Here is a 26,304-nt window from a genome sequence, read left to right on the forward strand (position 1 = left end):
ACAGTACTCTACCATTGAGTTAAGTCTCCTGTCTAAGTGAATGTCCACCTGTATTATTAAAGCCAAAGTTGAGGCTTAAATTGGGCATAGCTTTGGCTAGAGTTACTCTATGGAGGAGTGACAAATACAGTTGCAGGCCTAGGTGAGTACTGCCAACCTTGGGCCTTTTTTGCCATAACTTGCTACTTGTTTGATTTCTTTTTCTTACTTGCTTGCTTTTTTTTCTTGATTAAAAAAAAAAAAAATCATTAGAAAAGGGTCTCGGGAAGCGCAGCCTGGCCTTGAAGTCCTCCTGATGCTCCTGCCCCTGTTTTCTTATGATGCCATTATAGTGGTAGGGTATCACTCCTGGTTCTTTTGTAGTTCCTAATGTAAATCATTGTGGTTCTCCAGCTTCCTAATGCTTTGATTCTTTAATACAGTTTCTCATGGGGGTTTAATACAGACCCCCCAATCATAAAGTTAATTTCATTGCTACTTTATAGTCTTAATTTTTCTACTGTTAATGAATAGTAATGTAGGTAATCTGTGTTTTCTGATGGTCTTTAGGGGATACCTATGACCCACAGGTTGAGAACTGCTGATCTAAATGCTTACACTCTTTCTTTGAAGCCATAAGATAAGGAAGGGGTCAAGGTTGCATAGTGCCAGTCAAATTATTTCACAGATCAAAGCTGTGTTTGACTCCTCCTTTCTAGAGCAGGGCTAATTTGTACAGACTCCTTATTAATGTAATGGTGTATATATTTGGAAGGTGTGGTTATAGCCCTGGCTGTCCTGGAACTCACTCTGTAGACCAGGCTGGCCTGGAACGCAAAAATCTGCTTGCCTCTGCCTCCCAAGTGCTGGGACTAAAGGCGTGTGCTACCACGCCCGGCTAGGCTTCACTTTTAGCAGCTACACTTTCTAACAGCGTCGACTAGGAACCCATCAGTAGACTAACCCATTGTGCTCAGATCATTCCTAAATGGTGCCTCTGTCTGACAAAGCTTCAATACATGAGCCTCAAGAGGAAGGTCATATGCATACCACAACAGACTACAAATAGTTATTGTCATTTTTGGTATAGATGGTAAAGTTCTCACTACTTTTGTAGCATTTTGTGACATACAGTACCAACTTCTGGAAACAAATTGAAAGACTGGGATTCTGAGGTGGCCTCACTCATGTGCTGGCTGGCTGGAAGTATTTAGGTTGGCTTACAGTGTGAGGTTGCTGTTCATCATGGTGGTGAAGCCCTGGCAACATGGAGAACCTGGCAGCGCTGCGCCTCTGCATTAGTAAGCAGAAGGTGAATGCTGGATCTCAGCTCACTCCTTATCCGGTCCACTCAGCTCACGGCATGGGTGGTACCACCCATCTTAGGGGACCTCAGTTACCTAATCTATCTAGAAGCTCCCTTACAAGGGACAGGGAGTTGTTTATGTGATGATTCTGACAGTTAGGACTAATCGTCATATTACTTAATGGCTTTTTTTTTTGAAAATCTTGATTTGCACATATACTGTAATCATCTAGTTCTGGCTGTCTTGGAGTTCTATGTGTAGACCAGGCTGGCCTCAGAGTCATAGAGTCTCCTTGTTTCTGCCTCCCAAGTGCTGGAATAATGATGTTTATTATCACACCTGGCTTTTTTATGTATAAGGTTTACTTATAGAAGTACTTTTATAGTGAGTCATGGCTTATACCTATAATTCCAGGGTTTGGGACGATGAGGCAAGAGGGAGGTTCTGTGGCCTTTGGGCCAGATCCTGCCTCAGACACACTCATATTCATATTCTGTCTGTCTGTCTCCCTCCTTCCCTCCTTCTCTCTCTCTCTCTCTCTCTCTCTCTCTCTCTCTCTCTGACTCTGTTTCTCAATCTAAATCTATAGGAGGAGCACACAGTGTGTGATTTTTTCTGTTTCATCTTTTTGAGTCAGGTATCACCATATATACAGCCCTGGCTGGCTTGGAACTATGCAGACTGGCCTGGCCTCATCCTCCTGCCTCTCCTGGGTACAAGGACAGGACTAAAGGCTCCCTCCACCATGCCTGGATAGATATTCTCAAGTTCTGTTTTATATTGTTCTAGCCAGGAGTAAGTTGGTTTAGATGTGGGCATATTTCACTTTAAAAATATTTCACAGATATATCCTATTTGAAAAGGGGGGAAAGCCTTCTCACAGAGTAACTCTTAATACTACTTATTAGCCTCTGTGCTGCTGCCTAAAATCTACTTGTCTTCTGCTACTTTTAAAACAACTGAGTCATGGCTTTTAATCTTTACTTTCCCCTTCATAATTGCACTTAGAACATTTTATTTTCTATACTAGTGTTTCTTGGTGGATCTGAAAGTGGGGAGAAAGATGTTAATTTCTTGTTTTGTTTTTAGTTTAGAAATCCTCCTTATTGTTTATATTAAGTGCATTTTTGGTACTAGGGAACTAAATAAAAAAGTAGCAGTAAGAAGGGGTTAATGGAGACTTAAAAGAGAAAATGTATAGATTAACTTCCTAAGCAGTATTAAACCTTGAAAGTTTCAAGGGAATAATAAGTCATTATTGTTTTAAAAGGAAAGTATGCTCATAGTGAAGCTGCTTTGTAAACAGTTTGTTATACTCGGGCTCCCTGGTTCCTTAGATTTGACTATTTTTCTTGAACTGTTTTTTCTTCTGTGTTAAAGTTTGTGGAATCTGAAGCTACTTTTTAAAAAGGATATTTTATTTGTCTTGGTGAATTCCTGGACATAGATTAGATAAAGGAACAGTTCTTAACAGGAGTGTTATCCTGCTTAGACTTTATAGATTGGAATTGGGAGGGATCTAAAAGTACGCTTTGGTTCTCTTTAAAGCTGTGTGACTGCACCATTTTCCAGCGCCCCATGCAGCCTACTGTTTTCTCACAGACCCTGGATGAGGACAGGCCACGTGTACCTAAGAACATGAGTTAGTCTGGGAGCATTGGTAACTTTTTCTTGGACTAAACTTTTGAGAAGTTACTGAGTTTCTCTGCCTCTGGTTCTTCATTTTTGAAGAGATGTAAAATTGAGCCTACTTCAGGTCATTAGTGAGAAATACCTGCCCTATGCCTAGTGTGTAGAAACTCAGAGAAATAAATAAAAACTACCATTACCATCATTCTTTGTCCTCTTTCTCCTGGGGTACTGTAGACTAGCTGGCTGCTGGATTTCTCTGGAATCCAAACCAATTTCTACTAAAAACCAGGTTGGCAATTACATCCATGTTTGTGATGATGGAAGCTGGCCCCACAAAGGTAAAACATTCCCAAACTGATACAATGTCCAAATAAGACTAGCAGATTGGTCTTGGCTTTGTGCATCATCAGACACTCCTTCAGCTCTCCCGAGATATGCTACTGCTACAAATGGATCTGATTGTTTTGGTTGATGTGCAGGATATTGTGGTCCTTTTGGTACAGTTAATTATAGTTTTGATTCTCCTCACCCATACCCCAGAGTTCTGTACCCTGCTTCTAACTGGTGTCCCTTTCTTTGTTTGGGTTTTTAGTTTTTGAGACAGTCTTATTGTATTGTCCGGTCTGGTTGTCTTAGTTAATGTTCTATTGCTATGAAGAGACACCATGGCCAGGGCAACTGTTATAAAGCTAAAGTATTTAGTTGGGGTGGGTGGGTGGCTTACAGTTCGAGAGGTTTAGTCTGAAACTTCTTGTTACAGTGGGAAGCATGGTGCTGCTGGAGAGGTAGCTGATCAGCAGGTCTGCAGAGTGAGTTCCAGGACAGCCAGGGCTACACAGAGAAACCCTGTCTTAGGACGTGGTAGGGAGAAAAAAGAAAGAAAAAAAAGGTGTAGCCCCTTAAGCTTTACTACATATTATACTCTGTGTCTTAGTTAGGGGTTCTCTGCTGTGAACAGACACCATGGCCAAGGTAACTCTTATAAGAACAACATTTAATTGGGACTGGCTTACAGATTCAGAGGTTCAGTCCATTATCATCAAGGTGGGAGCATGGCAGCATCCAGGCAGGCATGGTGCAGGAGGAGCTGAGAGTTCTACATCTTCATCTGGAGGCTGCTAGGAAAATACCAACTTCAGGCAGCTAGGATGAGGGCATTAAAGCCCATGCCCCAGTGACACACCTCCTCCAACAAGGCCACACCTCCACTCCCTGGACCAAGCATATGCGACTATCACATTCATAGTTATCAGCCTTTTGGTGGTTGCATATGGAATATTTACATCGCAATTCATAACAGCATCAAATTTACAGTTATGAAGTAGCAACGAAAATAGTTCTGGTTGGAGTCACCACTGCATGAGGAACTGTTTTAAAAGGTCGCTGCGTTAGGAAGGGTGACAACCAATGCATTATACTCTTCTGTTCATTATTTCTAATTTTTCTCCTTTCTACTTTTGATCATTATTTTAATACTTGCTCTTTCAAAATGTTGATTTTTTTTTTTTAAATTGTATTTCCATATCTTTACCTCAGTCTTGGGTAGTCATGGATTGTTGAGTCAAGAGTTCAACTGCCACTGAAAATATTTTTTTGAAAGAATTCTTATGCGCCTTTATAGAGTATGACATGTCTGATAGTTAAGAACTGCCTCTTGTAAAAGTTAGGGTATTCTGTAAAAGTTAGGGCGTGCTTTCTCTGTGCTCCCAGAAATAAGACTCAGATTCAAAATATATTTACAAATACCTTGACCATATAGCTAGGCTCTTCTCTGACTAAATCATAACTTAAAATAACCTATTCTAGTCCACATTCTGCCATGTGGCTGGTACTGTGCTCAGGTGCCATGCCTCTGTTCTCATCAGATCTTCCCAGGTGAATCCTGCCTGGAACTCTCCCAGAATCCCTTCTGCCTCCTGGATGTCCCACCTCCTATTTCCTGCCTTTATTCTCTCTATAGCCTGCAATTTACCTCCTTCTACCTTTACTTTATTAATATGCCTTTCAAAAGAGTTGAGTTTTATTTTATTTAGATGCAGGATCTCATGTAGCCAGGAGGTAGCTTGACTTTGTAGCCAACAGTGACCTCGAATTTCTGGTCCTCTTGTCTCTTTAGTGCTGATAGTGTAGACCTGCTCCATCATGCGCAGCCCAGTTTTTATCAGTCAGTTTTCACCATGTGTGTATGTGTGTACATGCTCATGGAGGTCAGATAGGTCCTCAGTTGCTCCTCACCCTACTTGTGACATAGATCTCTGTTGAGCTGTGGTTTCCATTTGACCTTCAGGAGCTTGTCTTTGCCTCCCCAGCATTGGGCTCATAGGTGCAGGCCGCTGTGCACAAGCTTTTTATCTGGCTTTATATATGGGCGTTAGGTATCTGAGCTCCCGAAGCATTTTACTGACTGAGACATTTTCCCAGCATGCCAGGGTTTTATTCTTATGAAGAGATATTTTATATGTCAATTTCTTTGAAAGGATTTATTCCTTTTTGAGAAGTAGAAGATTTATGTGGTATAAGTCAGTTTCATACAATGTCCTTATATAAATGTAGGTATTATGACACTATATACCTAAGCTACATGCTGTGGTCTTTTGAGTCTAAGTTACATGCCTGCATAACATATCACTTCATGGAATGTAGTAAGCAGTTGTAAGACAATGAGCACTTGTGTATATAAACAGAAGAGGCACTGTGAAAGCCTCTGTCCCTGGGAGGCTGGAATTGATGAATGGGTCTTGCAGGATTAGAAGTTGTGTGTGAGTCGGTGACGAGTAGGAAGACTTAGGGCATGATGGCCTGGGGACTGTGTGTCCACATGGGGCACACTGTGGGTTGTTACTGTCTGTGCCAGCTTGCTATCACAGTGACAGTGTATCTCATGTGGAGTTAGATAATTCTAACACCCATTCCTGAAGAAAAGAGGTACTTTTTTTCTTTTGCTATAGATTTTAGGGACCCTTGAAAATAATTATGTTTGTAGGGCACTAAATGATAGTTTAGTACATTTGTATATTATATATTGATTTAATCAGGTTCTCATTTCACATTTAGTTCTTTTAAATATTTGTTATTTTGGATTATATGAACAATAGTAACTATAATGATCTATGTAATAGAACCCCTAATTATTCTTCTATGACTTTGTACCCACTTAACAGTTTATCCCTGTCCTCACCTTTACCTCTACTCCTCCTTTTAGTAATAACCCATCCACTCTTCTGCCCACTAGGTCTGTGAGTTCAGCTGAAAAAGTACTTCATTACTTGTTAAGAAACTAAAGAAAACTGTGTCCTTGTGTTAGAGGAGGCATTTTTCATTAAGCATATTTTTGTTTTAGATTTAAAGTAGTTAAGAACCCATTCTTTACCAGTATCACACTGAGGTGGAAGCAAATGAAAAGGCTATGTAGTAGGGTCTGGTCCAGCCTGTAATCCTACCTGCTTAGGAAGCTGAAATAGAGTGGCCAAGTTCAGTCCCTACCTGAGCTACAGGAGTTCAAGTAACAAAGACTTCATGGCAGAACAAAGTGTGTGTGTATGTGTTGGGGTGGGGAAACAGACATGATGGTTCCCAGTTAATCCCAACACTCTTGGGGGAAAGACCGGAGTATCTGTCTATATAATATCAGGTTAGTCAGTTATAGTCTAAAAGAGTGGAAAAAGGAGCTATGTGTCTCATTTGGCAGAATACCTGTTCCCCATCCAGAAAGCCCTGGGTTCAGAAGCCTAGCATTTGGAAAAGAAGGGTTGGAAATACAGGTAATAAAGTGTTTATCTAAGTTGTGTAAACAAGGCTATGCACACACACATTTGTATTACTTATTAGGCTTAGGTAGTTACATGTAATGCTTAATAAATCTTTACTTCATGTTTCTATGTTTGCAAAATAATTCCCTAAAAGGGCAAAAGAGCTTTATTAAAAAAAAAAAACTTTGTATTTATTATGTGTATAGGTGTTGAGCCTGCATGTATGTCTGTAATCCATGTGTGTGCAGTGCCTGTGAAGAGAGTATTAAATCCCCTGGGACTGGAGTTACAGACGTAGATAGTTTTGAACTGTGGCTGGTGCTGGAGTCCTCTAGGAAAGTTGACCGTGCTTTCTGGCAATCTCTGTGTCAGATCTTGAAGTAGAAATAATACAGAACTTTACTTTCCATACCCCTGCTTCTCTGTGTACCATTTCTGTCACTGCTTATGCTGTCTGTGCTCATTGGTCTTGGGCCCTTGCAGATACTTTGCAGGGATGTTTTACATTCAGGTACATCTGCATTCTTAGTGTGTCAGGGACTGCTCTCAGACTTGTCAAGCACGCACCGTCCTCATTTAGAGACTTCTCACATTTTAAATGTCCTGTTCTTCTGTAACAGCCTCAATCCTAAACAATCTAGCTGTCTAGTTTCTTTCTACTCCTGTATTACTTATGGTATTCTGTACATTTCACAGCTTATAACCTGTGAATGTCCAAAGTACAGTTGCTTTATTCTCTGAACTTTTTTGAAATAGTGATTGTCTCTCTTCCTCTTTCTTTTAGTCACCCTTCCTCTTTCTTTTGGTCACCCTTCCCCATGCTAGGTAGATAGTGAAACACCCCTGTGCCAGTCCATATTAAATTCCATTTTCATGGATTACAGGAGACAATTTAAAGTCTGTTGAGTACATTGTAATCTTAAGTACATTTCATTTATTTTAAGATTATTTTCAGTTTATTTAGATAAGATAGAATAACTGAAATGAAAAGTTATCATTGCTCTTAAAGTAATCTAATGTTGGAAAACGTGAAACTTTATAGCAAAGACAGATTAATAAATTAGTATTGTTAGATGAGATGCCCTGCAAGACACTCTGTAGGAGTATTAAGTTCAGTTGCTGCATAGTTGAGTACTGCTCTGTTAGAGTAAAAGACATGTTGGAAATACTGGATAAGTCTTTTAATATTTGAAAACATTTCTACCCCAGTTCTTGCATATATCTGTGAAGCTTATTATAAACTAATAAGCATATAGTCACTTGATGTTTTTATTTTGGCAAAAAAATAGTATCTACAGCTGTTTGTACTTCATTCGCCTTTCGTGTTCTTGAAAGCCTAGCTCAAGCTAATTCCGAATCTTAAGTTTTATAACCTTGACTTGTTGGACACCATGTGAGTGATGTCCCTGAGGATACTAGGGAGAGAGACCTTTGTTATTTGGAGATGTTACTGCCATTCTTTTTTTTTCTTCTTCTTCTTCTTCTTCTTCTTCTTCTTCTTCTTCTTCTTCTTCTTCTTCTTCTTCTTCTTCTTCTTCTTCTTCTTCTTCTTCATTTCTTTAATTATTTTGTTGTTTGTGAAACTTGTTTAATCTTTCATTGTAAACAAAGTGTTTCATTTTCAAGTAGAATTAAAGATAAGGTTCATGTATGTACGTTTTCTTTCAAGAATTTATTGCCTTTAAAAGGTATAAATGAAAAGCTTCGATTAAAAATTTAGACTCCCCCTTCCCCCAGTCTGACCCTTCCTAACTGCTTTCATTGCTTTGTTCTGGTGTAGCCTCCAGCATGCTTTAGAGTGGTAGGCCACACTGAAGGGAGACATTCTTGCCTCAAGTTAGAACACTGCTGGCATCTGAGGAGAGCTCAATGGTAAACTAATCAGTCATCTCCACTGTAGGAGGAGATATTCTTTCATTACCTCAGTGTTACATAGGCTGCTAAATAGAGACAAATCTATACTTGACTTTGCCACTTTGGAGAAGTCAGGAGGACCCAGGAAGAAGAGAGGCATGTATCATTTTTAGACTAGCATGCCTCATCCCTTGGGAAAGGCGTAAACAGTTTTGGATATTGTGGTGAAGGGATGATTTAGTCACCCTTCTCCCATTTCCTGCTTTTTGTAAGTTAGAATTCCTTTGGGAAGTGGAGAAGGAATGTTTACAAAACCTTATTAGAAATCTATACAGTGGATATAGTAGTGTATACCTGTAATTCTGTAACCCAAAAAATTGAAACAGGAGGAGTTGAGTTCAAGGTTAGTCTGGTCTACGTAGTAGAACCCTGGCTTAACAGGAGGCCACTTCCTGCCCCCTACCCTCCCACATACATATTTGGCTGATTTTTTTTAAAATATATGAATAAAACACCCACTCTCATTTCCATCTCCCATTCTTCTGTCTGTTCAGTTCCTTGGAGGCACCCTTATAGGAGTCTCTTCTTTCAAATAGTTACCAAGATCTTAGAACCTTCTCTACTACACTAATCCATATATTCTTTCTGTTATAACAAGCTGTAGTTCTTTTAATAGTTATATAATACCCCATTGAGTGGATTTGTTTTGATTTATAGATTAAAAGTTTTGAGACAAGGTCTCATAGCTTAGGTTGGCATCAAAATCCATATGTAAGATGACCTTGAATCGATCTCCTGTCTACCTCCTGAGGGTTAAAGGTTCCTGGCATGTACAGCTACATCTACTTTATGTGGTGCTGGAGACTCTTGCATGCTAAGCAAGTGTTCACCTTTTCTGTATCTATATGCTGAAACAGTTACAAGTCAAGTGTATCTGTAAGGTATAGTTGCTGGATCAGGGGAATTACATCTAAATTGTTTTTCTGCCAGTTTTCACTCCCCCAGGCCCTTTGTGTCTTACGGGAAGGAGCGCAGAGCAAAGCCAGCACGATGAAAGGAACACACTCAGTGATGTATTTTTGTTAGGAAGAATCTGTATGTGTGTGTCAGCCCAAACTGGGTAGTGAGCCCTGAGCCAGCTGACTTGGTTATGATGGCCTCCCATCTTTTATTCCTGATCTAGATGTGACGACTGTCTCATCCCACTGGTGAGTTGGACTTCACAGTCTGGTGTAGTTGGCTAACTGCAAAGGGGAAGAAAGGAGGTTCAGGGATTATGGACCCTTGTCATGCTAACTACCTGCATCCTCTTTAACACTGATATTTTCAAAAAACCTCCAGAACTTACCAGTAAAACATTTTTTAAAATGGTTATAACTCTTACAGATATTATGTTCTGAGATTCCATTTTCTCTCTCTCTCTCTCTCTCTCTCTCTCTCTCTCTCTCTCTCTCTCTCTCTCTCTCTCTCTAACAGGCAGGGTCTCTAGCAGCCCTGACTGTCCTAGAACTCACTAGGTAGACCAGGCTGGCCTCGAGCTCAGAGATCTACCTGCTGCCTCCCAAGTGCTGGGGAAGTGCTGGGATTGAGGGGGTGTACCACTATACCCAGCCCTGTTCCATTATTCTTTTTTTGTTGTTGTTGGTTTTTATTTGTTTGTTTGTTTGTTTTTTTGAGACAGGGTTTCTCTGTGTAGCCCTGGCTGTCCTGGAACTCACTCTGTAGACCAGGCTGGACTTGAACTCAGAAATCCGCCTGCCTCTGCCTCCCAGAGTGCTGGGATTAAAGGTGTGCGCCACCACTGCCTGGCGAGTGTGCAGCTTCTTAAGATTCCCAGATGCTACCTAGAATTTTGGTGGGGCAGGGTAGTAAAAAGTTTTTTTTCTTTCTGATAAAATGACAGTTATGATCACATAAATGTTCCATGTTTATGGTAAGTTTTCACAGGTCTGAATTCATTGTTCATGATACTTGGTGCCTAAATGAGGTGTAATAACTGGCATTTTTCCCAAGTGGATGTTATCTTTTATCTTTATTATTATTATTGTTGTTGTTGTTGTTATTATTATTATTATTATATTTGATCTTTTTTTACAGTCCAGTTCTTATCTCCTTCCTGGTCTGCGCTCTGACTGTTCCTTACCCCCACCCCTACCCCTTCCATTCCCAAGAGGATGTCCCAACCCCTACCCACTCCCTGGGGCCTCAAGTCTCTCGAGGGTTAGATGGCATCTTCTTTCACTGAGGCCAGACCAGGCAGTCTTCTGCTGCATATATGTCAGGGCATCATATTAGCTGGTGTATGCTGCCTGGTTAGTGGCTTCCGTGTCTGAGAGATCTTTGGTCCTGGTTAGTTGAGACTGCTAGTCTTCCCATGGGGCTGCCCTCTTCTATTTCTTCCAGCCTTTCCCTACTTCAACCACAGGGGTGCCTGGCTTCTGCCCTTTGGTTGGGTGTAATTATCTGTATCTGACTCATTCAGCTACTTGTCGGGCCTCTTGGAGGGCAGCCATGTTAGGCTCCTGTGTAGAAGCATACCATCCGTAGCCTCAATAATAGTGTCAGGCCTTGGGGCCTTCCATTGAGATGGGTCCTAAGTTGGGCTAGTTATTGAACCCTTTCCCTCAGTCTCTTCTCCGCATCTGTTCCTGAAGTTCTTTTAGACAGGAACAATTCTGGGTCAGTTTTTGACTGTGGGATGGCAACCCCATCCCTTCACTTTGATGCTCAGTCTTTGTACTGGAGATGGATTCTACAAGGGCACTTCATCTAAGGTCCCTCTCTTTGAGTCCTGAGAGTCTCTCACCTCCCAGGTCTCTGGTACATTCTAGAGGGTCCCCCCACCTCCTAGGTCCCTTGGTTGCCTGTTTCCATTCTTTCTTCTGGCCCCAAGGGCTTCACTGCTTTCTCCCCCCGCCCCCCATACCTGGTCATGTTCCTCCTTTCCTCTCCCTGTCCCCTCTCCTACCCAGGTCCTTCCCTCCCTCTGCCCCTCCCTCCTCCATTTCTTCTTCTTCCCAAGTGTGATTGAGACATGCTAGCTTGTTGACCTTGGTTGTATCTTGGGTATTCTCTGCTTTTTTAGCTAGTGTCCACTTATTAATGAGTACAGACCATGCATGTCCTTTTGGGTTGAGTTTCCTCACTCAAGATGATATTTTCTACTTCCATCTATTTACCTGCAAAATTCATGATGCCCTAGTTCTTAATAGCTGAATAGTATTCCATGTGTAACTGAACCACATTTTCTGTATCCATTCTTCTGTTGTGGAACATCTGGCTTGTTTCCTGCTTCTGGATATCTCACATAAGGAAGGCTGCTATGAATATAGGTAAACACATGCCCCTGTGGCATGCCTGTCATGGAGTCAGCCATCTCAGTGTGCTCAACAACGAAACACATTCTTTAAAAGACTACTTATTTATTTATTTATTTATTTAGGTTTTTTTCGAGACGGTTTCTCTGTGTAGTTCTGGCTGTCCTGGAACTCACTCTGTAGACCAGGCTGGACTTGAACTCAGAAATCCGCCTGCCTCTGCCTCCCAAGTGCTGGGATTAAAGGCGTGCGCCACCACTGCCTGGCCTTTTGGTATAACTTTAAGCATGTTCTTTATTTTTCAGATTTTAAAAAAAGTTACTTTTTAAAATCTTTTATGTGTAGGTGTTTTCCTGAATGTATGACTGTGCACCATGTGTGTATGCCTAGAGGCCCTGGAGGACAGAAGAGGTGTAGACTTCCCTGTTAACTGGAGTTACAGTTGTTGAGCCACCGTGTGGGTGCTGTGAATCAAACCTGGTCCTTTAGAAGTATAAACGTGCTGAGAATTTTCAAGTTATTATAGTTTCATCGTGGTAAAACAAATAAAAAACAAAAAGCCATATTCAATATACTAGTTTTGTTCCATTTTTAAAGAGTTTTTTGATAGATCTGTCTTCATGCTTGGGAGGTAGTGGGTTTGTGTGTGTGTGTGTGTGTGTGTCTGTCTGTCTGTCTGTCTGTCTGTCTGTCTGTCGCACACTGGTGCTGGTAGGTAGTTTTTGAGATAGGATCTTATGTAGCTGAGGTTGCTTTCCCATTCACTGTGTGGATGAGGATGCCACCAAAGTTCTCTGTAACTTCTCCTCAGCTACCTGAGCTGACACTACTCCAGTGGGCTGGGCCCTCATGCATCAGATAGTAATCAAGGAAATGCCCCTAGAAATGCCCATAGGCTAGCCATCTTCCATTGAGATTTCTTCTTCCCAGTAGGTTTGTGTCAACAACCAACCAGCCCAATGATAGAGTATTCGTTGGCTTTGTGTCATTATGCAATTGGAGAACATTTACTAGATGACAGTTTAAAGGCAGGCAGGTAGTATTCCTTCCTCTGAGTCAGGTTGTGGTCTTGTACAGTGAGACACTGGAAGTATAGAAAGGAGTGATGACATTGAAATTATGTGTTTACTTCCTTCTTGATTCTGACAAGTACAGTATTTATTATCAGTTACTGTATTTAGTTTTCTTAGTATTGTAACTTTCTTGTTTACAGCTCTTGGACAAGCACAAGACTATAGAAAGCATGGTAGAGCTTTTGGACTTGTATCAGATGGAGGACGAAGCCTACAGCAGCCTTGCAGAGGCAACAACTGAACTCTACCAGTATTTACTGCAGCCATTCCGAGACATGCGAGAGCTGGCCATGCTGCGAAGACAGCAGATCAAGGTATTTTTTTTTTTAAGCCTAAACTGTAGCCACTCTGCTTAGTAGTTCTGAGGCTTGCTAGTTGGGCTACTCAATTGCTGTAATTTTAAACTTTTGAAAAATGTTGAATTGTCAGTTATTTGAAAATATGCACTTGCATATGTCAGAAACCTAAGACTGGATTAGAATTTACTTAACTTCTAGAAATCAACTGTAGACATTTTTTTGAAAATCTAACCTGAAAGGCAGAAAACAACTAGATGTTCTGGTCGCCCCACCCATTTGAACTGTTGACTGTTGCACCTTTGCAATTCACTATTGACTACTTAAGATTCTGTTAATTAACACAGTGAGTGTGGAGTATCCACTTGAGAAAATCTGTGGACTGTATGAGTGAGCTACTGTCAATAATCACTCTGTTCTTCTTAGGGGGCAGTGTGAGAGGTAACAGTGATAATTTACTGTATTTGTTTTAAGCTGTTACCTCTTACACCATCAACCCCTACTGTTTTATTATTTGTGCTTCTTAAGAATGCTTATTGCATACAGGCATATTTCCTAGCAATTCACTACATCCAGTTAGTGAGTTCATAGTGTGTCAGATTAATATGGTAAGTGGAACTATTACACAGATTACTCACTGGGATCATTTATGTCCTTGTCTGTAGCTTGTAATAGACATCAGTGTAGGTTGGTGTAATTCATTTTTTTGTTTTTGGTGGGTTTTTTTGTTTTTTCTTTGTTTGTTTGTTTGTTTGTTTTTGAGACAGGGTTTCTCTGTGTAGCCCTGGCTGTCCTAGAACTCACTCTGTAGACCAGGCTGGCCTTGAACTCAGAAATCTGCCTGCCTCTGCCTCCCAGAGTGCTGGAACACATTTTAAAAAAAGGAATTATAATTGTTTGCAAAGTATTTGGAATAAGCACAACTAAAATCAGTTGCTTATTACATAGTATCTTATGGATATGATATATTTTAGTTTCTTTGAAGAGCATTGTCTTAGGGTTTCTTTTGCTGTGATAAAGTCCCATGGCTAAAAGCAACATGGGGAGCAGAGGACTTTTTCAGGTTACAATTCCTCATCATAGTCTTATCACTGAAGTCAGGGCAGGAACTCACACAGGGCAGGAACCTGGAGGCAGGACTTGATGCAGAGGCCATAGAGAGGTTCTGCTTATTGACTTGTTCCCCATGGCTTGCTCAGCCTGCATTCTTATAGAACCCAGGACCACCAGGCTAAGGGGTGCACTGTTCACAGTGAGATGTGTGCCCCCCACCAAGCCTGAGTCCTATCGTCAATCAAGAAGCCTTACCCACAGGATAATCTAGTAGGGGGCATTTTATCAATTGAGCTTCCTTCTTCTAAAATGACTCTGGCTTCATATCAAGTTGACATCAAACTTAACCAGCACAGTAATTGAGAATTGAGACTTAAATAGAAGATTATAGTTAAGCTAGCTATAGCAATAAAATTTCAAAAGTTTAAACATTTTTTTTTTACAATAGTTAAATTGAACCTAGGATTTATATTTCAGGCAGCTCCTAACCACACTAATTCCTGGATCTTATTTCATCTTAATTTATAAGATAAATTGGTGCCTAAAGTAGAGGTAGAAACTCTGACCCATTGGTATGATGGATATTGTGTGTAGGGATGTCCACAAGCCTTGAAGTAGGGAAAGTAGCAATATGTATGTTTAACTACTGCACTATTACTGATGCTGAAATTTATTCTACTGCTATGTTTTTGTATGTATAGGTAACAGATTTGTTTTGAGTTGATAGCATTATAAATGCGTTTCTAACTGGTTCTATAGCAGTTTTGGTTAGTCCATAGTGCTGCTGTTACTATGTCTCCAAAAGGATCGCCTTGGATGGGCGGGACTAAACTTAAGGCGGGCTTACTGATGTCTCTGGAGAGCTGAGTCTGCTCTGTACACTGGACAAGACTTCAGGTGTGACACTGAAGCTCAGATTGTGGAATATTTGTCATTAAGCATTTCTTAGAGAAGGTCTAAAATAACTCTTGAAGCATCTCACCGAAGGTGTTAGAAAAAAAACAGTGGTAGAGTATATGCTCAGCACTACAGAAAAAACAAGTTAAAAAAATGGATTAAATTAAAAAGGAAAAAGATGGAGAAGAAAGGAAACAGACAAAACTTAGAAAAAATTCTGTGAAACTAACCTTTGATTATGTGAAAAACATATTTCAGTGTAGGTTAGAAACTTAGTCTAAATGTCTTTTTAAGTCAGCAAGTACAGGTTGTGTTTGTGTGTCCTTTTTCATTTTGTACAGGGTCTTTGTTTATGTAGTTCTGGCTGTCCTGAGGCTCACTAGGCAGATCTACCCTGAGCCTTTCTCAGTTTGCATTTCCATCCCCTTTTCCTCCCAGAAGTAAACCAATACAGCAGACAAATAAGACACACACTGGAAAAAGTTAAGTACAGCCTAGTATTCTTAGAAAGATCGAGTTAGCTCTCTCCTCTCATAGCACTCTCACCTCTCTGCCCCTTGGGCTCTCCTCCCCTCCCCCCTCTCTCCACTTGGTCATGGCTGGCCTCCACTTCTCTCTCTCTCTCTCTCTCTCTCTCTCTCTCTCTCTCTCTCTCTCTCTCTCTCCCTCTGCCATGAATAAACTCTATTCTATACCAAAAACAAAACAAAAAATAGAAAGATCGTGTTAAAAATTCAACGGAATCTTAAATGTTCAAAAGGAATCTTATTAGGAAGAATATGTAAGTTTAATGGAATTTTGGTATATAGCCAGTTGTTAGCTTTGGGTGGAAGTGAACAATTTAAAATTGACAAAATTTAAATGCCACCTTCATTAATAATTCCTGTACATAAAACTTTCAGTAATTATTAAAATGTGAAAATAAAAATGAAGTACTATAAAGCAAGAATTGTAAAATAATGTGGAGATCACTCTATAGTAGACCACGTGTCTTAGCATGCCTAATGCCTTATCCCAGTAGCTCAGAACAAGTAAGCACCAAAGCTTTGCCAAAATTACAGGATGTCTAACTGGAGAGGTGTAGAGCATATTAATAGATGAGAAGACTTAATAATGTTTATAGTATGTCAATATGTTGGTCTGTTTTCAGTTACTGAAACAAAATGTTCAAGGCAGGGTCTTTTCCGTACCAAGGAAAGGTGCCAGCTCTGGGGAGAGCATCAGAAAGGCAGCTCTGGTGCATGCAGTAGTAGAGGTGCAGGAGTGAGGAGATGATTGATGGCACAGTCAGGCCTTAAGCTGAAGGGAGACTCTTTCACCAGGCACACCTTCTTAAGGGGCTTACCAAACTTGCATTACCCACCACCCTGGGAACAAGTTTGTAACCGATGATCCTCTGAGGTTAGGGAGACATGGTTAAACTATGGTAGCAAGGTCTCAATTGGTATATTGAATAAAATCACTTTTAGCAGTGCCTTTATAATTTATTTTTATTTAAAGTTAAAACTATTCATCATTTGTTTTATGTCTTATATATCATAGAAGGGCAAAATTGAACTGGATAACTTAAATAATTTGCCATATTTTGGTGAGAACCCTTAGAATCTGCTATGTTTTAAAGAGTATTATATATTGTTAAGTGTATTTTACTGCGTTGCATTGATCTCTTGCACTTAGTCTTCCTTAAAGAAATGTTGTGTCCTTTAACCAAAACTTGCCTATGCCCCGAGTCCCTCCCTTTTACATGACTTAGCACTGTTCTACTCCTCAGTACAGGCTGAATGGCATTTGTCTGTCTTGGTGATGACCACACACATTCATCCCATCTCTTCACTATTGTGAGTAATGCTGAGTTCACATTGGATACACATATCTCAGCGTACTGACAGCAAGCAAGTCCTTTGTGCGTGCGTGCACCTAGATGTAGGACTGGAAGACTTGTGGTCTGTTTCTCCTTGTCTGAGGAGCTTCCATAATAGTTACACTAATGTGTTCCCACAGCAGTGTACAGAACCTTCTCTTTCTCTACTTCCTTTCCAGTATGTGTGACCTTTTGCATTTGTAAATAGCCAATTAAATAGGGATAAGATAAGAAAGTTGGCCAGGTGGTGGTGGTGGCGCACGCCTGTAATCCCAGCACTCTGGAAGGCAGAGACTGGTGGATTTCTGAGTTCGAGGCCAGCCTGGTCTACAGAGTGAGTTCTAGGACAGCCAGGGCTATACAGAGAAACCCTGTCTCGAAAAAAACCAAAATCCAAAAAACCAAAAAAAGAAAACCAAAAAAAAAAAGAGAAAAAAAGAAAGAAAGAAAGAAAGAAAGAAAGAAAGAAAGAAAGAAAGAAGGAAGGAAGGAAGGAAGGAAGAAAGAAAGAAAGAAAGAAAGAAAGAAAGAAAGAAAGAAAGAAAGAAAGAAAGAAAGAAAGAAAGAGAAAGAAAGAAAGAGAAAGAAAGAAAGGAAAGAAAGGAAAGAAAGAAAGGAAAGAAAGAAAGGAAAGAAAGAAAGGAGAGAAAGAAAGTTCGTTGTGGGTTTGATTTACTTTCCCTGATGATTAGAGCTATATAGCAATATGCCAATTAGCCGTATGTTCTGTTTCCTTAGGTCCTTTGCCAGTTTTATTTAAATTGGCATCTCCTATTTGGGTACTAATCTTTTATGAGATATATGGCAAGGAATCAAATCCAGGGTCTTTTGATGCCACTCAGATAACTTTGTTACTGGCCCATATCCTCAACCCTCTCAATGCGCAATCCAGCCTTGAACTTTGGATCTGCCTTGTTGGCATCCTGAGTAGCTAGGATTACAGGTGCATGCTGGTATAGCCATTCCAGTCTTGGCTGGTGATTTAAGCTCTGATGGGCTGGAGAGATGGGTTAGTGATTAAGAATGCTCACTGCTTTTCTAGAGGATCTTAATTTGGTTCCCAGCGCCCATAGTGGGTGGCTTATAACCAGCCATTTGTGACTCCACGCCGTCGTCTGGCCTCCACTGTCACTTTAGCACACATACATAACACATACACACAGAAAAACACGTATGCATAAATAAACACATAAAAGTAAGGCTTTTAAAAGTTCTTGATAATTGCTTATCATTGAACAAACATTTCCATTGCTTAAAATCGTTACATTGTACTTACAGTATCAATAAGTATATTCACAAGTCTGTTGGCATTTGCTTCACTGAGGAATCAGAAGTTAGGTTCTCCCAATATCTTTCTTAACAATGCACAGGAATACCATAATAACTTCTCACAAAATGTAGTATCCTAGCAGTGATGTACTTAAGAAGTTTTATGCCAGAGAATTTATATTTCTAAGTTTGTTTTACTCTGCTGGCTACCAAAACTGACACACACCTTTTTCCATGTTAATATTAAAACAGGCTCTGTTTTCTCTCTAGCCTTGAAATTCCAAACAGAGCTGTCATTGTTTTTAGCACATAATCCAGCTGAACAGGGCTGCTGTAACAGCTTCAAGTTTTCCAAGTTAGGAAAAGATGTTAAGAGAAGATTGTTGCTTAGTGCCTTGAGTACAATAAAATGATTAGCTGAGGTTTCTAGCAGTTGGTTGCAGCATTATAGCTGCTAAGTTCAAAAGCCTACGGAGCAGCAGAGGAAAAGTGGTGCGTGTTTATATTATTTGTGAAGGCGGAGACAGACACATAACCAATCCAACAGCATTTCAGATGGTGGAGGGATTGATTTGCTATTGTTAACTTCCTCCCACAAAAGCCAGAGAACAGCATTTCCGTTTTCTAGGTGGTTATCTCCTCCTTTTGTCTGTTGCTCGGAGGTTTGTTCATGCAGGTGGAAATAATCTCTCTTAATGTTTCTGAGCTAGGAGCTTTGACTTTGTGCATTCTAGGTTGTGTTTATTAAATTCTATTCCATAGTTAAATCTGTTGGGGTTTGACCAGAAAATTAAGCTAGAAAACCAATAGTGAGCATTCCAATAGAAAGATTTATTAACTAGGTATATAGTAGAGCAGGCAAGAAAGCAAGCTACCTCTAAGGAAGCAACTATAGAAAGAGCCACCACAAAGGGAAGGGACTGCATTTATTGAGTTAGAGGGAAGACTCCAAGTTTGGGATGATGCCTCCCCACAGTGCAGCAGAGTCAAAGGTATGCAGATAGAAGAAAGGAGGACACCTCCAACCTGCCCATTAACAGTATCTGAAAAGCATTCCAAAACTAGCATCCTCCTAATAGTAGGAGGATGAACTTGGAGATGAGGGAGGCTGAGGTGGAAAGGCCTCTCTCTGCTGGTACCAGGGATTTCAGGCACACCACACCACAATCATTTAAATGCATTGTTGATTTGATAAGGTATTTGCAAAACATCTTGTTAGTAAATAATAGAACTATGTCTCTTAATTTTGTGAAAAAAAATCTGTTTCAATAATATATTTCCCTTCCTTGTATTATAAATTTTTTGTGAGTATACTGTACCCTACTCATTTTTGTATCCTCTGAATCATCTAGTACACTGGTATGTGCCTTTCCATGTTTGCTTTATTTTTATTTTATTTTATTTTATTTTTAATTTAATTTAATTTTATTTTAGTTTTTGTTTGGTTTGGTTTGGTTTGGTTTGGTTTGGTTTGGTTTGGTTTTTTGAGACAGGGTTTCTCTGTATAGCCCTGGCTGTCCTGGAACTCACTCTGTAGACCAGGCTGGCCTCAAACTCAGAAATCTGCCTGCCTCTGCCTCTCAAGTGCTGGGATTAAAGGCGTGCGCCACCATTGCCAGGCTGCTTTTTTTTTTTAATTGTATTTTACATATATGAGTGTTTGCTCACATGTATGTATGTGCACCGTCTGTGCCTGGTGCCCATAGAGATCAGAAGGCATTAGATCCCCTGGGACTGGAGTTACAGATCCTTGCCACCCACCATGAGGTTCCTGGGAACAGAAGGAGCCCAGGGCCTTTTTCTTTAAACTGTATACTTAATATTTTCAAATATGAGTCCAAGAAGAGAATTACTATCAAGAATTCGAGGTGCCAAGCCAGAAATGCTAGCACACACTTGGAACCCCAGCAGGTCAGGGGGTTGGGGTGCTATTCCTGCCATATTATTTGCTATATTATTTGCTTGACACCAGTTTTATAATCCCAGAAAAGGGACTTGATGTCTTTTTTTTTTTTTTTTTTTTTTTTTTGGATTTTGTTTTTTTCTCTGTATAGCCCTGGCTGTCCTGGAACTCACTCTGTAGACCAGGCTGGCCTAAAACTCAGAAATCTGCCTGCCTCTGCCTCTGCCTCCCAGAGTGCTGCAATTACAGGTGTGCGTCACCACCGCCCAGCCGACTTGATGTCTTTTATAAAGACCAGGATATGTTGTATAGAGCGCAGTATGGTGCATTGAGAGGGGGAGGGGTACCTTAGTGGGCCCATATTCAGCCCCCACTCCTACCAGCCATATGACTGGTCTAGTATAGAATGGAGTTTATTTGAGGGCATGGGAAGGGAAATTGAGAAGGGCGTAGAGGCAGAGAAAGAAACGGGACACACACACACACACACACACACACACACACAGAGGGGAGGGAAAGAGGGAAGGAGGGGGAGGGAGAGGGAGAGAGGGAGAACAGATTGGGAAGAGGCTGGTCAGGAACACATGGAGAGGATGTGAGGGAAAGGGGAAGGGGAGAGAGGTAGAAAGGGGTCAGAGAGGCCAATCAGTCCCAAGCCAGGCCTACCTGACTGTTGGGCAGAGTGTAGAACTGCCAACAGGACACACACAGTTTTATTTCCCACTACTGATGAGACATTGAATTCTGACCGTTTGCCACCTCCTCTTCCTCCTATACACTGCACAGGAGGCACGTCACATTTTACCTTACTTGATCTTAGAGAAAAATGTGAGCTCCATGTTTCTTGAGCAGAATCCAGAAACGTCTGGGTAATGGGCCCTTAGCCCATCCGTTGATACAGCTTGTTAGCCTAAAGAAGAGATGAAACAGTCTCTTCCTGCTTATTAGACAAACAATGCCACTTCCATTGTCAAGTATATTTCATTCAAGGAAGAAAGTAGAATGTCCAGGTCTTTCCTTGGCTGTTCTTTTTTTCTCTTCACTCTTTTCTTTCCTCAGTTTTCTTCTGACAAGGACTCACTTGTAGATTAGACTGACCTAAAGTTTCTAACCTGCCTCTCAGCTTTCTGAGTGCTAGGATACAGGTGTGGCTTGAACCGCCATGCCTGGTAGAAACTACAGTTTTGGGGTTCTTTGTTTGTTTGTTTGTTTGTTTGTTTTAATGCTAGGGATTGAACCCAGGGTCCTGCAGATGTAGGCAGGAGCTCTAAGACGGACTTATATCCCTGGCCCTTAGAAAATGCAGTTATTCAACAGGGAGAAAATGATTGTAGAGAATGTGTTACCCAAAGATGATATCAGTAGTGTGTTTATATACTTTATTTCTTTGGTAATCTATTGTGTAATTGAAGTTTATTTTATCTATGATTTTGATCCACCTACTGTTATAGCATATTTTTATATTAAGAGAAACTCCGTAAACATTCATATTGAAAAGAATTGAATTTTATGATTGGTTTATACACAGCTTTCTCATTACATATCTGGTATTCATTTCCCGCTTCAGTTCAAGAAGCTCTCAGTGTAAATAGTTCTAGCTGTCACTCCTTAAAGATACTTTCTTGTGTGTGCACGCTTGTTCTTTGTGTGTGTGTGTGTGTGTGTCTGTCTGTCTGTCTGTCTATGTATGTGTTTGTTCGTGTTCCTTGGATGACCTTATTTACCCTTAATGGTTTTATCACTGCTGTCTTTGTGTTACTGATGCCCAGATTTATATCTCTGGCCCCCACCTTTACAAAATTAATTCCAACACATATAAAACAAAATCCTAGGTCTTTTAATTTTTAAAGTTCAATTCTTCCTCAAAGTAAGGGTGTTAAATTTCAGTTGGTTAAATTGTTAATTCTGTTTCTTGCACTGTTTAGAGAATATGGCTTGTTTTATTTTTACTTTTGGAATACTCGATGGTTTTTATTTTATTTTAAAATGTGCCATGGATGAGTTACAATTACTTGCTTTTCATTGATTTCTAGTATATGTTCAGTGCATGTTTATTTAAACATGCATGGGTGTTTTGCTTGCATGTTTATCTGTATACCTTGTGTGTGCTTGGCACCCACAGAAGTCCAGAAGAGGGTGTCAGATCCCCTGGGACTGGAGTTACAGATAGTTGTGAATTACATGGTGCTGGGAATTGAATCTGGGTCTTCTAGAAGATTAGCCAGTCCTCTTAACTGCTGAGCCATCTCTCTAGCCCTACTCCCCCTTTTCTGAGGCAGGGTTTCTCTATGAAGCTATAGCTATCCTGAAACTTACCCTGTAGACCAGACTGGACTCTGCCTCCTGACTGCTGGGATCAGTGGCATATACCAACACTCCAGCTCCTGGCTTTTCATCCTTAACAGTGTTATTAACATTCTTTCTCCCCTTTTGCTTCATCCTTCCAAGGACTGGGGCACCAAACATGGGCCACTATACCCTGCTTAAATGTATCTATTTAAATCAGTCTTTTGCATATGATAAAGCAGGATTATATATATGGATATATAGTCCATTTCTGTTCATTTCGTTTTCACCTTTGCTGTTTGTGACTTTTCTAATATATAGGTAGTTTAAAGGGATAGAGTGCTTGTTATATGCCAGACCTTAGGAAAACAGTAAAATAAAAGAGAGTTTATAATTGGTACCCTAAAATATGACAAATGCTTCATTTTGTGTTTATTTAGGGGGAGTGGACGGGAATGGGAGGATGAAAGAAGGTAGAAAGGGAAGAATAGAAGGACGGATTCCCATGTCAGAAGTCTTCAGCGCTGTTTAAAATCACTAACTACTCTTCTAGAGCGGATGCAAGTAGAGTTATTTTAACACTAAGTCTGACTAGTACCTGGCACATTACACACATAAAATGTTGGAGGAATGAGTAAAGATTTCCCCCTTTTCTCTCTAAAGATCTCCATGGAGAACGATTATTTGGGCCCTCGAAGAATTGAGAGTCTACAGAAAGAAGATGCCGACTGGCAGCGGAAAGCTCACATGGCTGTTTTGTCTATTCAGGATCTCACTGTCAAATATTTTGAAATAACAGCAAAAGCTCAGAAAGGTAAGCTTAAGGCTCCTTAGGCATTTTTGAAGATGAGTACTTAAGTTTTTTATGTTTAGAATAAGTGTAGAGTTTGGAAAGTGTATTTCACCCCATTGGACAGAGAGTAGCTAAGGTTAGCAATCAAGGTATCCTTTCAGTCAGTACCAAGGCGTATATGTATACGGTGCCTGTTCCTTAGAAGGAGCTGGAGAGAGCTGTCTTGGGGTAGCCACCAAGACTGCTTGGACATAGGTTTAAGTGTTTATTACCCACCTGGTGACTGTACTGGGTGTTTGAGATCTGAGCCTTTCTCGGGATGAGCTTTTAAGCACAAAACTATTTTCTGGGTTCATAGAAGTAGAACTGCAGAAGCCAAGAAGCAAGGTTAGTACATTTAGAGACTTCAGAACTATGGACTCTGATGGATTAGGTCTTTGTTTTCATTTGGCAGGTGGTACTGTCTGTGTGCTGAGTTTTATGGCCTGGATGGTACTTCCACCATGCAGTCAGTTGTGGTAAGGTCTGGAGGCCTTCTAAGGTTTGAGGCTCTCTTAAATACAGAAACAGACACAATAAGGTCATTTAATCTAGGATAAAGCCAGTGAATGGAAAACAAGATAGAAACAATTTCCTGTATATATGCACGTGAATGAATTTTTTACAGAGTTAAACATCACAGATTCGATTTTGAAATGTATCTTAGTTACAATAGACTGTCCCCCTGCAGTACATTCTACTTTATCCATCCTACAGTTGCTTTACTATTTGAATACAATTTTAAAAGATAGCAATTTAAAGTTTAAAATGGCAGAATTATTTTTGATATAAAACAGACAATGGGGATATTTTATTTGAGACCTTAAAATTAAGGACCAAGGAGATGCTGAGTGGAAAACTTCAGCTTTTCTTGTTAGTAGACTCGTTCTCACAGTACATGTTAAAAAAGATTCTTCCTCTTGTGGTAATTTAGACTAACAGTGAATGCAAACTTGAAACGTGTCTTCTTGTATCTCTCTTCATTTGCAATGTGTTGTCTTTCTCTAACAAAGGATTTTGCTTTGTATTTATTGAAGAGCACAGAAAATATGATATGAGAAAGAAATAATGGATTCTATTCTACAAAAATTTACAAGAGGTGTTTTACTGGTTCAAGCTGACCCCCGAGAGTGCTCAGAACTGCAGACGTGCTATTGACCTCTATACACACTTGGTCCCAGCATTCCTGGCTGACCTTAGGGTTCTCTAATGTTGCTGTCAACCTGCTGCTGCCTCTTTCAGCAGCAATCACCACAGCACAGCATATGGTATTCTGGATGAGGACATGGCAGTGTATGTAGCTGTATGATCAAAGCTATGCATTTAGCTTATTGTACAACACAACTACATGGAAAATTCAAAGTATAGTAAGAGTGGTTTCATTGTTTTCTTAAGGGAAATTTAGATAGGCTGAGCACACAGTAGGGAAATAGATTGAACACAGTCTAAAACAAGCTTAAGACATGTTATTAACATGAGTTCAGGGTCTGGCAAAAATTGAGTTTTGAAGACAAGCATTACTTTCAGAAAAAGCTATTCCCTCAGAATACACTACACTACGAGTAGCAGTGACTACAGCAGCAGAGCCCCGAGAGACCAGGGAAAGGGAGCAGAACTCCGAAGGAAGCAATTCTTCTCTGTCAGAACAGGAACAGGTGATTTTTGAAGACTGTAAGTCAAGAAATAGCAATATTTGTAAAGTAAGCCCCAGAGGTGGTTTTATAGCTGGCTGTATTTTAGCATCAGCAAAGCATGAATGGAGAAGGTAACAATAAGGTACTGACTTACAGTTGCTTTTTAAGATGTATGTAAATTATTAATGAAATTATTTATTTTTTAAAGAAAAGTTCTAGGGATAGAATGAGCACTGGCTGCTCTTCCAAAGAACCCACATCAATTCCCAGCACCTACATGGTGGCTCACAACTGTCTGTTAGCTCCAGTTCCAGGGAATCCAGTGCTCTTTTCCATGGGCATCAAGCACACATGCCGTGTACAGACACGCATTTAGGCAAAACACCTGCACATATAAATAAAACTAACATAAAGGATTTCTGAAAAATTTAAAGCAAAGCTTACTAAATTTTATACTGTAAAAGACAAATACTACAAAAATTAATCACTTTAGAAAATACAGTGATATTATCCCATGCTGTGAGTGTATCCCAGATTGCTCTTTGAGCTAGTCTAATCTCCAGCTTCGGTCATTTGTTAAAGTGTGATTGGCCTGAGGAGTTCTTTTAAAGTTTCAGGAGGCACCACTGCTAGTGCTCCTATCTGTGATAGGCTTTTTCAGAGAGTTTATTTTATATGTGCACGTGTCTCTGTGGTTATATGGATGTGAGTGCAGGTGCTCATGGAAGCCCAAGGCATTTCCTCTCCTGAGCTGCTAATTGACTTTGCGTCCTCTGGAAGAGTTTGGGAGTTCATAATTGCTCAGCCATCTCTCCATTTCTGCTTTTTAAAGTTGGAACATACCAGCTGTCTATCACTGATGAGCATTTGACCCAGTCCTGTTACCACAAACTAAGAAGCTCTTCCTTTCTGGGAGAGAAGAGGGGTGTGCTGGCTTTGAGTGCTTCTGGTTCCATCTGCACTCCCAGATGGCATTACGTCCTTCTATGTCTGGAATAAATAACATTAGGCCTCAAGTAGATTCACCTACTCTACCCTATGAGTGCTAGGATTAAAGGCATGCACCAAGATAACAAGAGAATTGTATATTATTTGACTGTGCATTAAAGGCATTAAGTTTAATTTATTGTGAGGGGGTCAGTGAACATTTTGAATATTTATGGGTTAGATTTCACCTAACGTATACATATATGCTATATCTCTGTGTATATGTGCACTCATCATGTTCACCCCAACCCACTTCCTAAATGCTAGTTTTGGTGATTAATTTATTTCTTAAGGTTCTTTTTTAAGATTGGGTCTCTCTATAGCCCTGGCTGTCCTGTAACTAACCACAATGTAACTCACTCACATGTAACTCAC

The 26,304-nt window shown here is 40.2% G+C and overlaps 1 protein-coding gene across 1 annotated transcript in view; it reads left to right on the forward strand.

The window, feature by feature from the left end:
• Jmy (junction mediating and regulatory protein, p53 cofactor) overlaps positions 1 to 26,304 on the forward strand; it is a 64,216-nt gene that overhangs the window by 6,912 nt on the left and 31,000 nt on the right. Inside the window, exons 2-3 of the mRNA XM_052159388.1 lie at positions 13,052 to 13,225; positions 23,140 to 23,290. Of these exons, the coding sequence (XP_052015348.1) occupies positions 13,052 to 13,225; positions 23,140 to 23,290 (325 nt within the window). The remainder of the gene's footprint in view (positions 1 to 13,051; positions 13,226 to 23,139; positions 23,291 to 26,304) is intronic.

Source organism: Apodemus sylvaticus, chromosome 16 (assembly GCF_947179515.1).
Source record: "Apodemus sylvaticus chromosome 16, mApoSyl1.1, whole genome shotgun sequence".
NCBI classification, from domain to species: Eukaryota; Metazoa; Chordata; class Mammalia; order Rodentia; family Muridae; genus Apodemus; species Apodemus sylvaticus.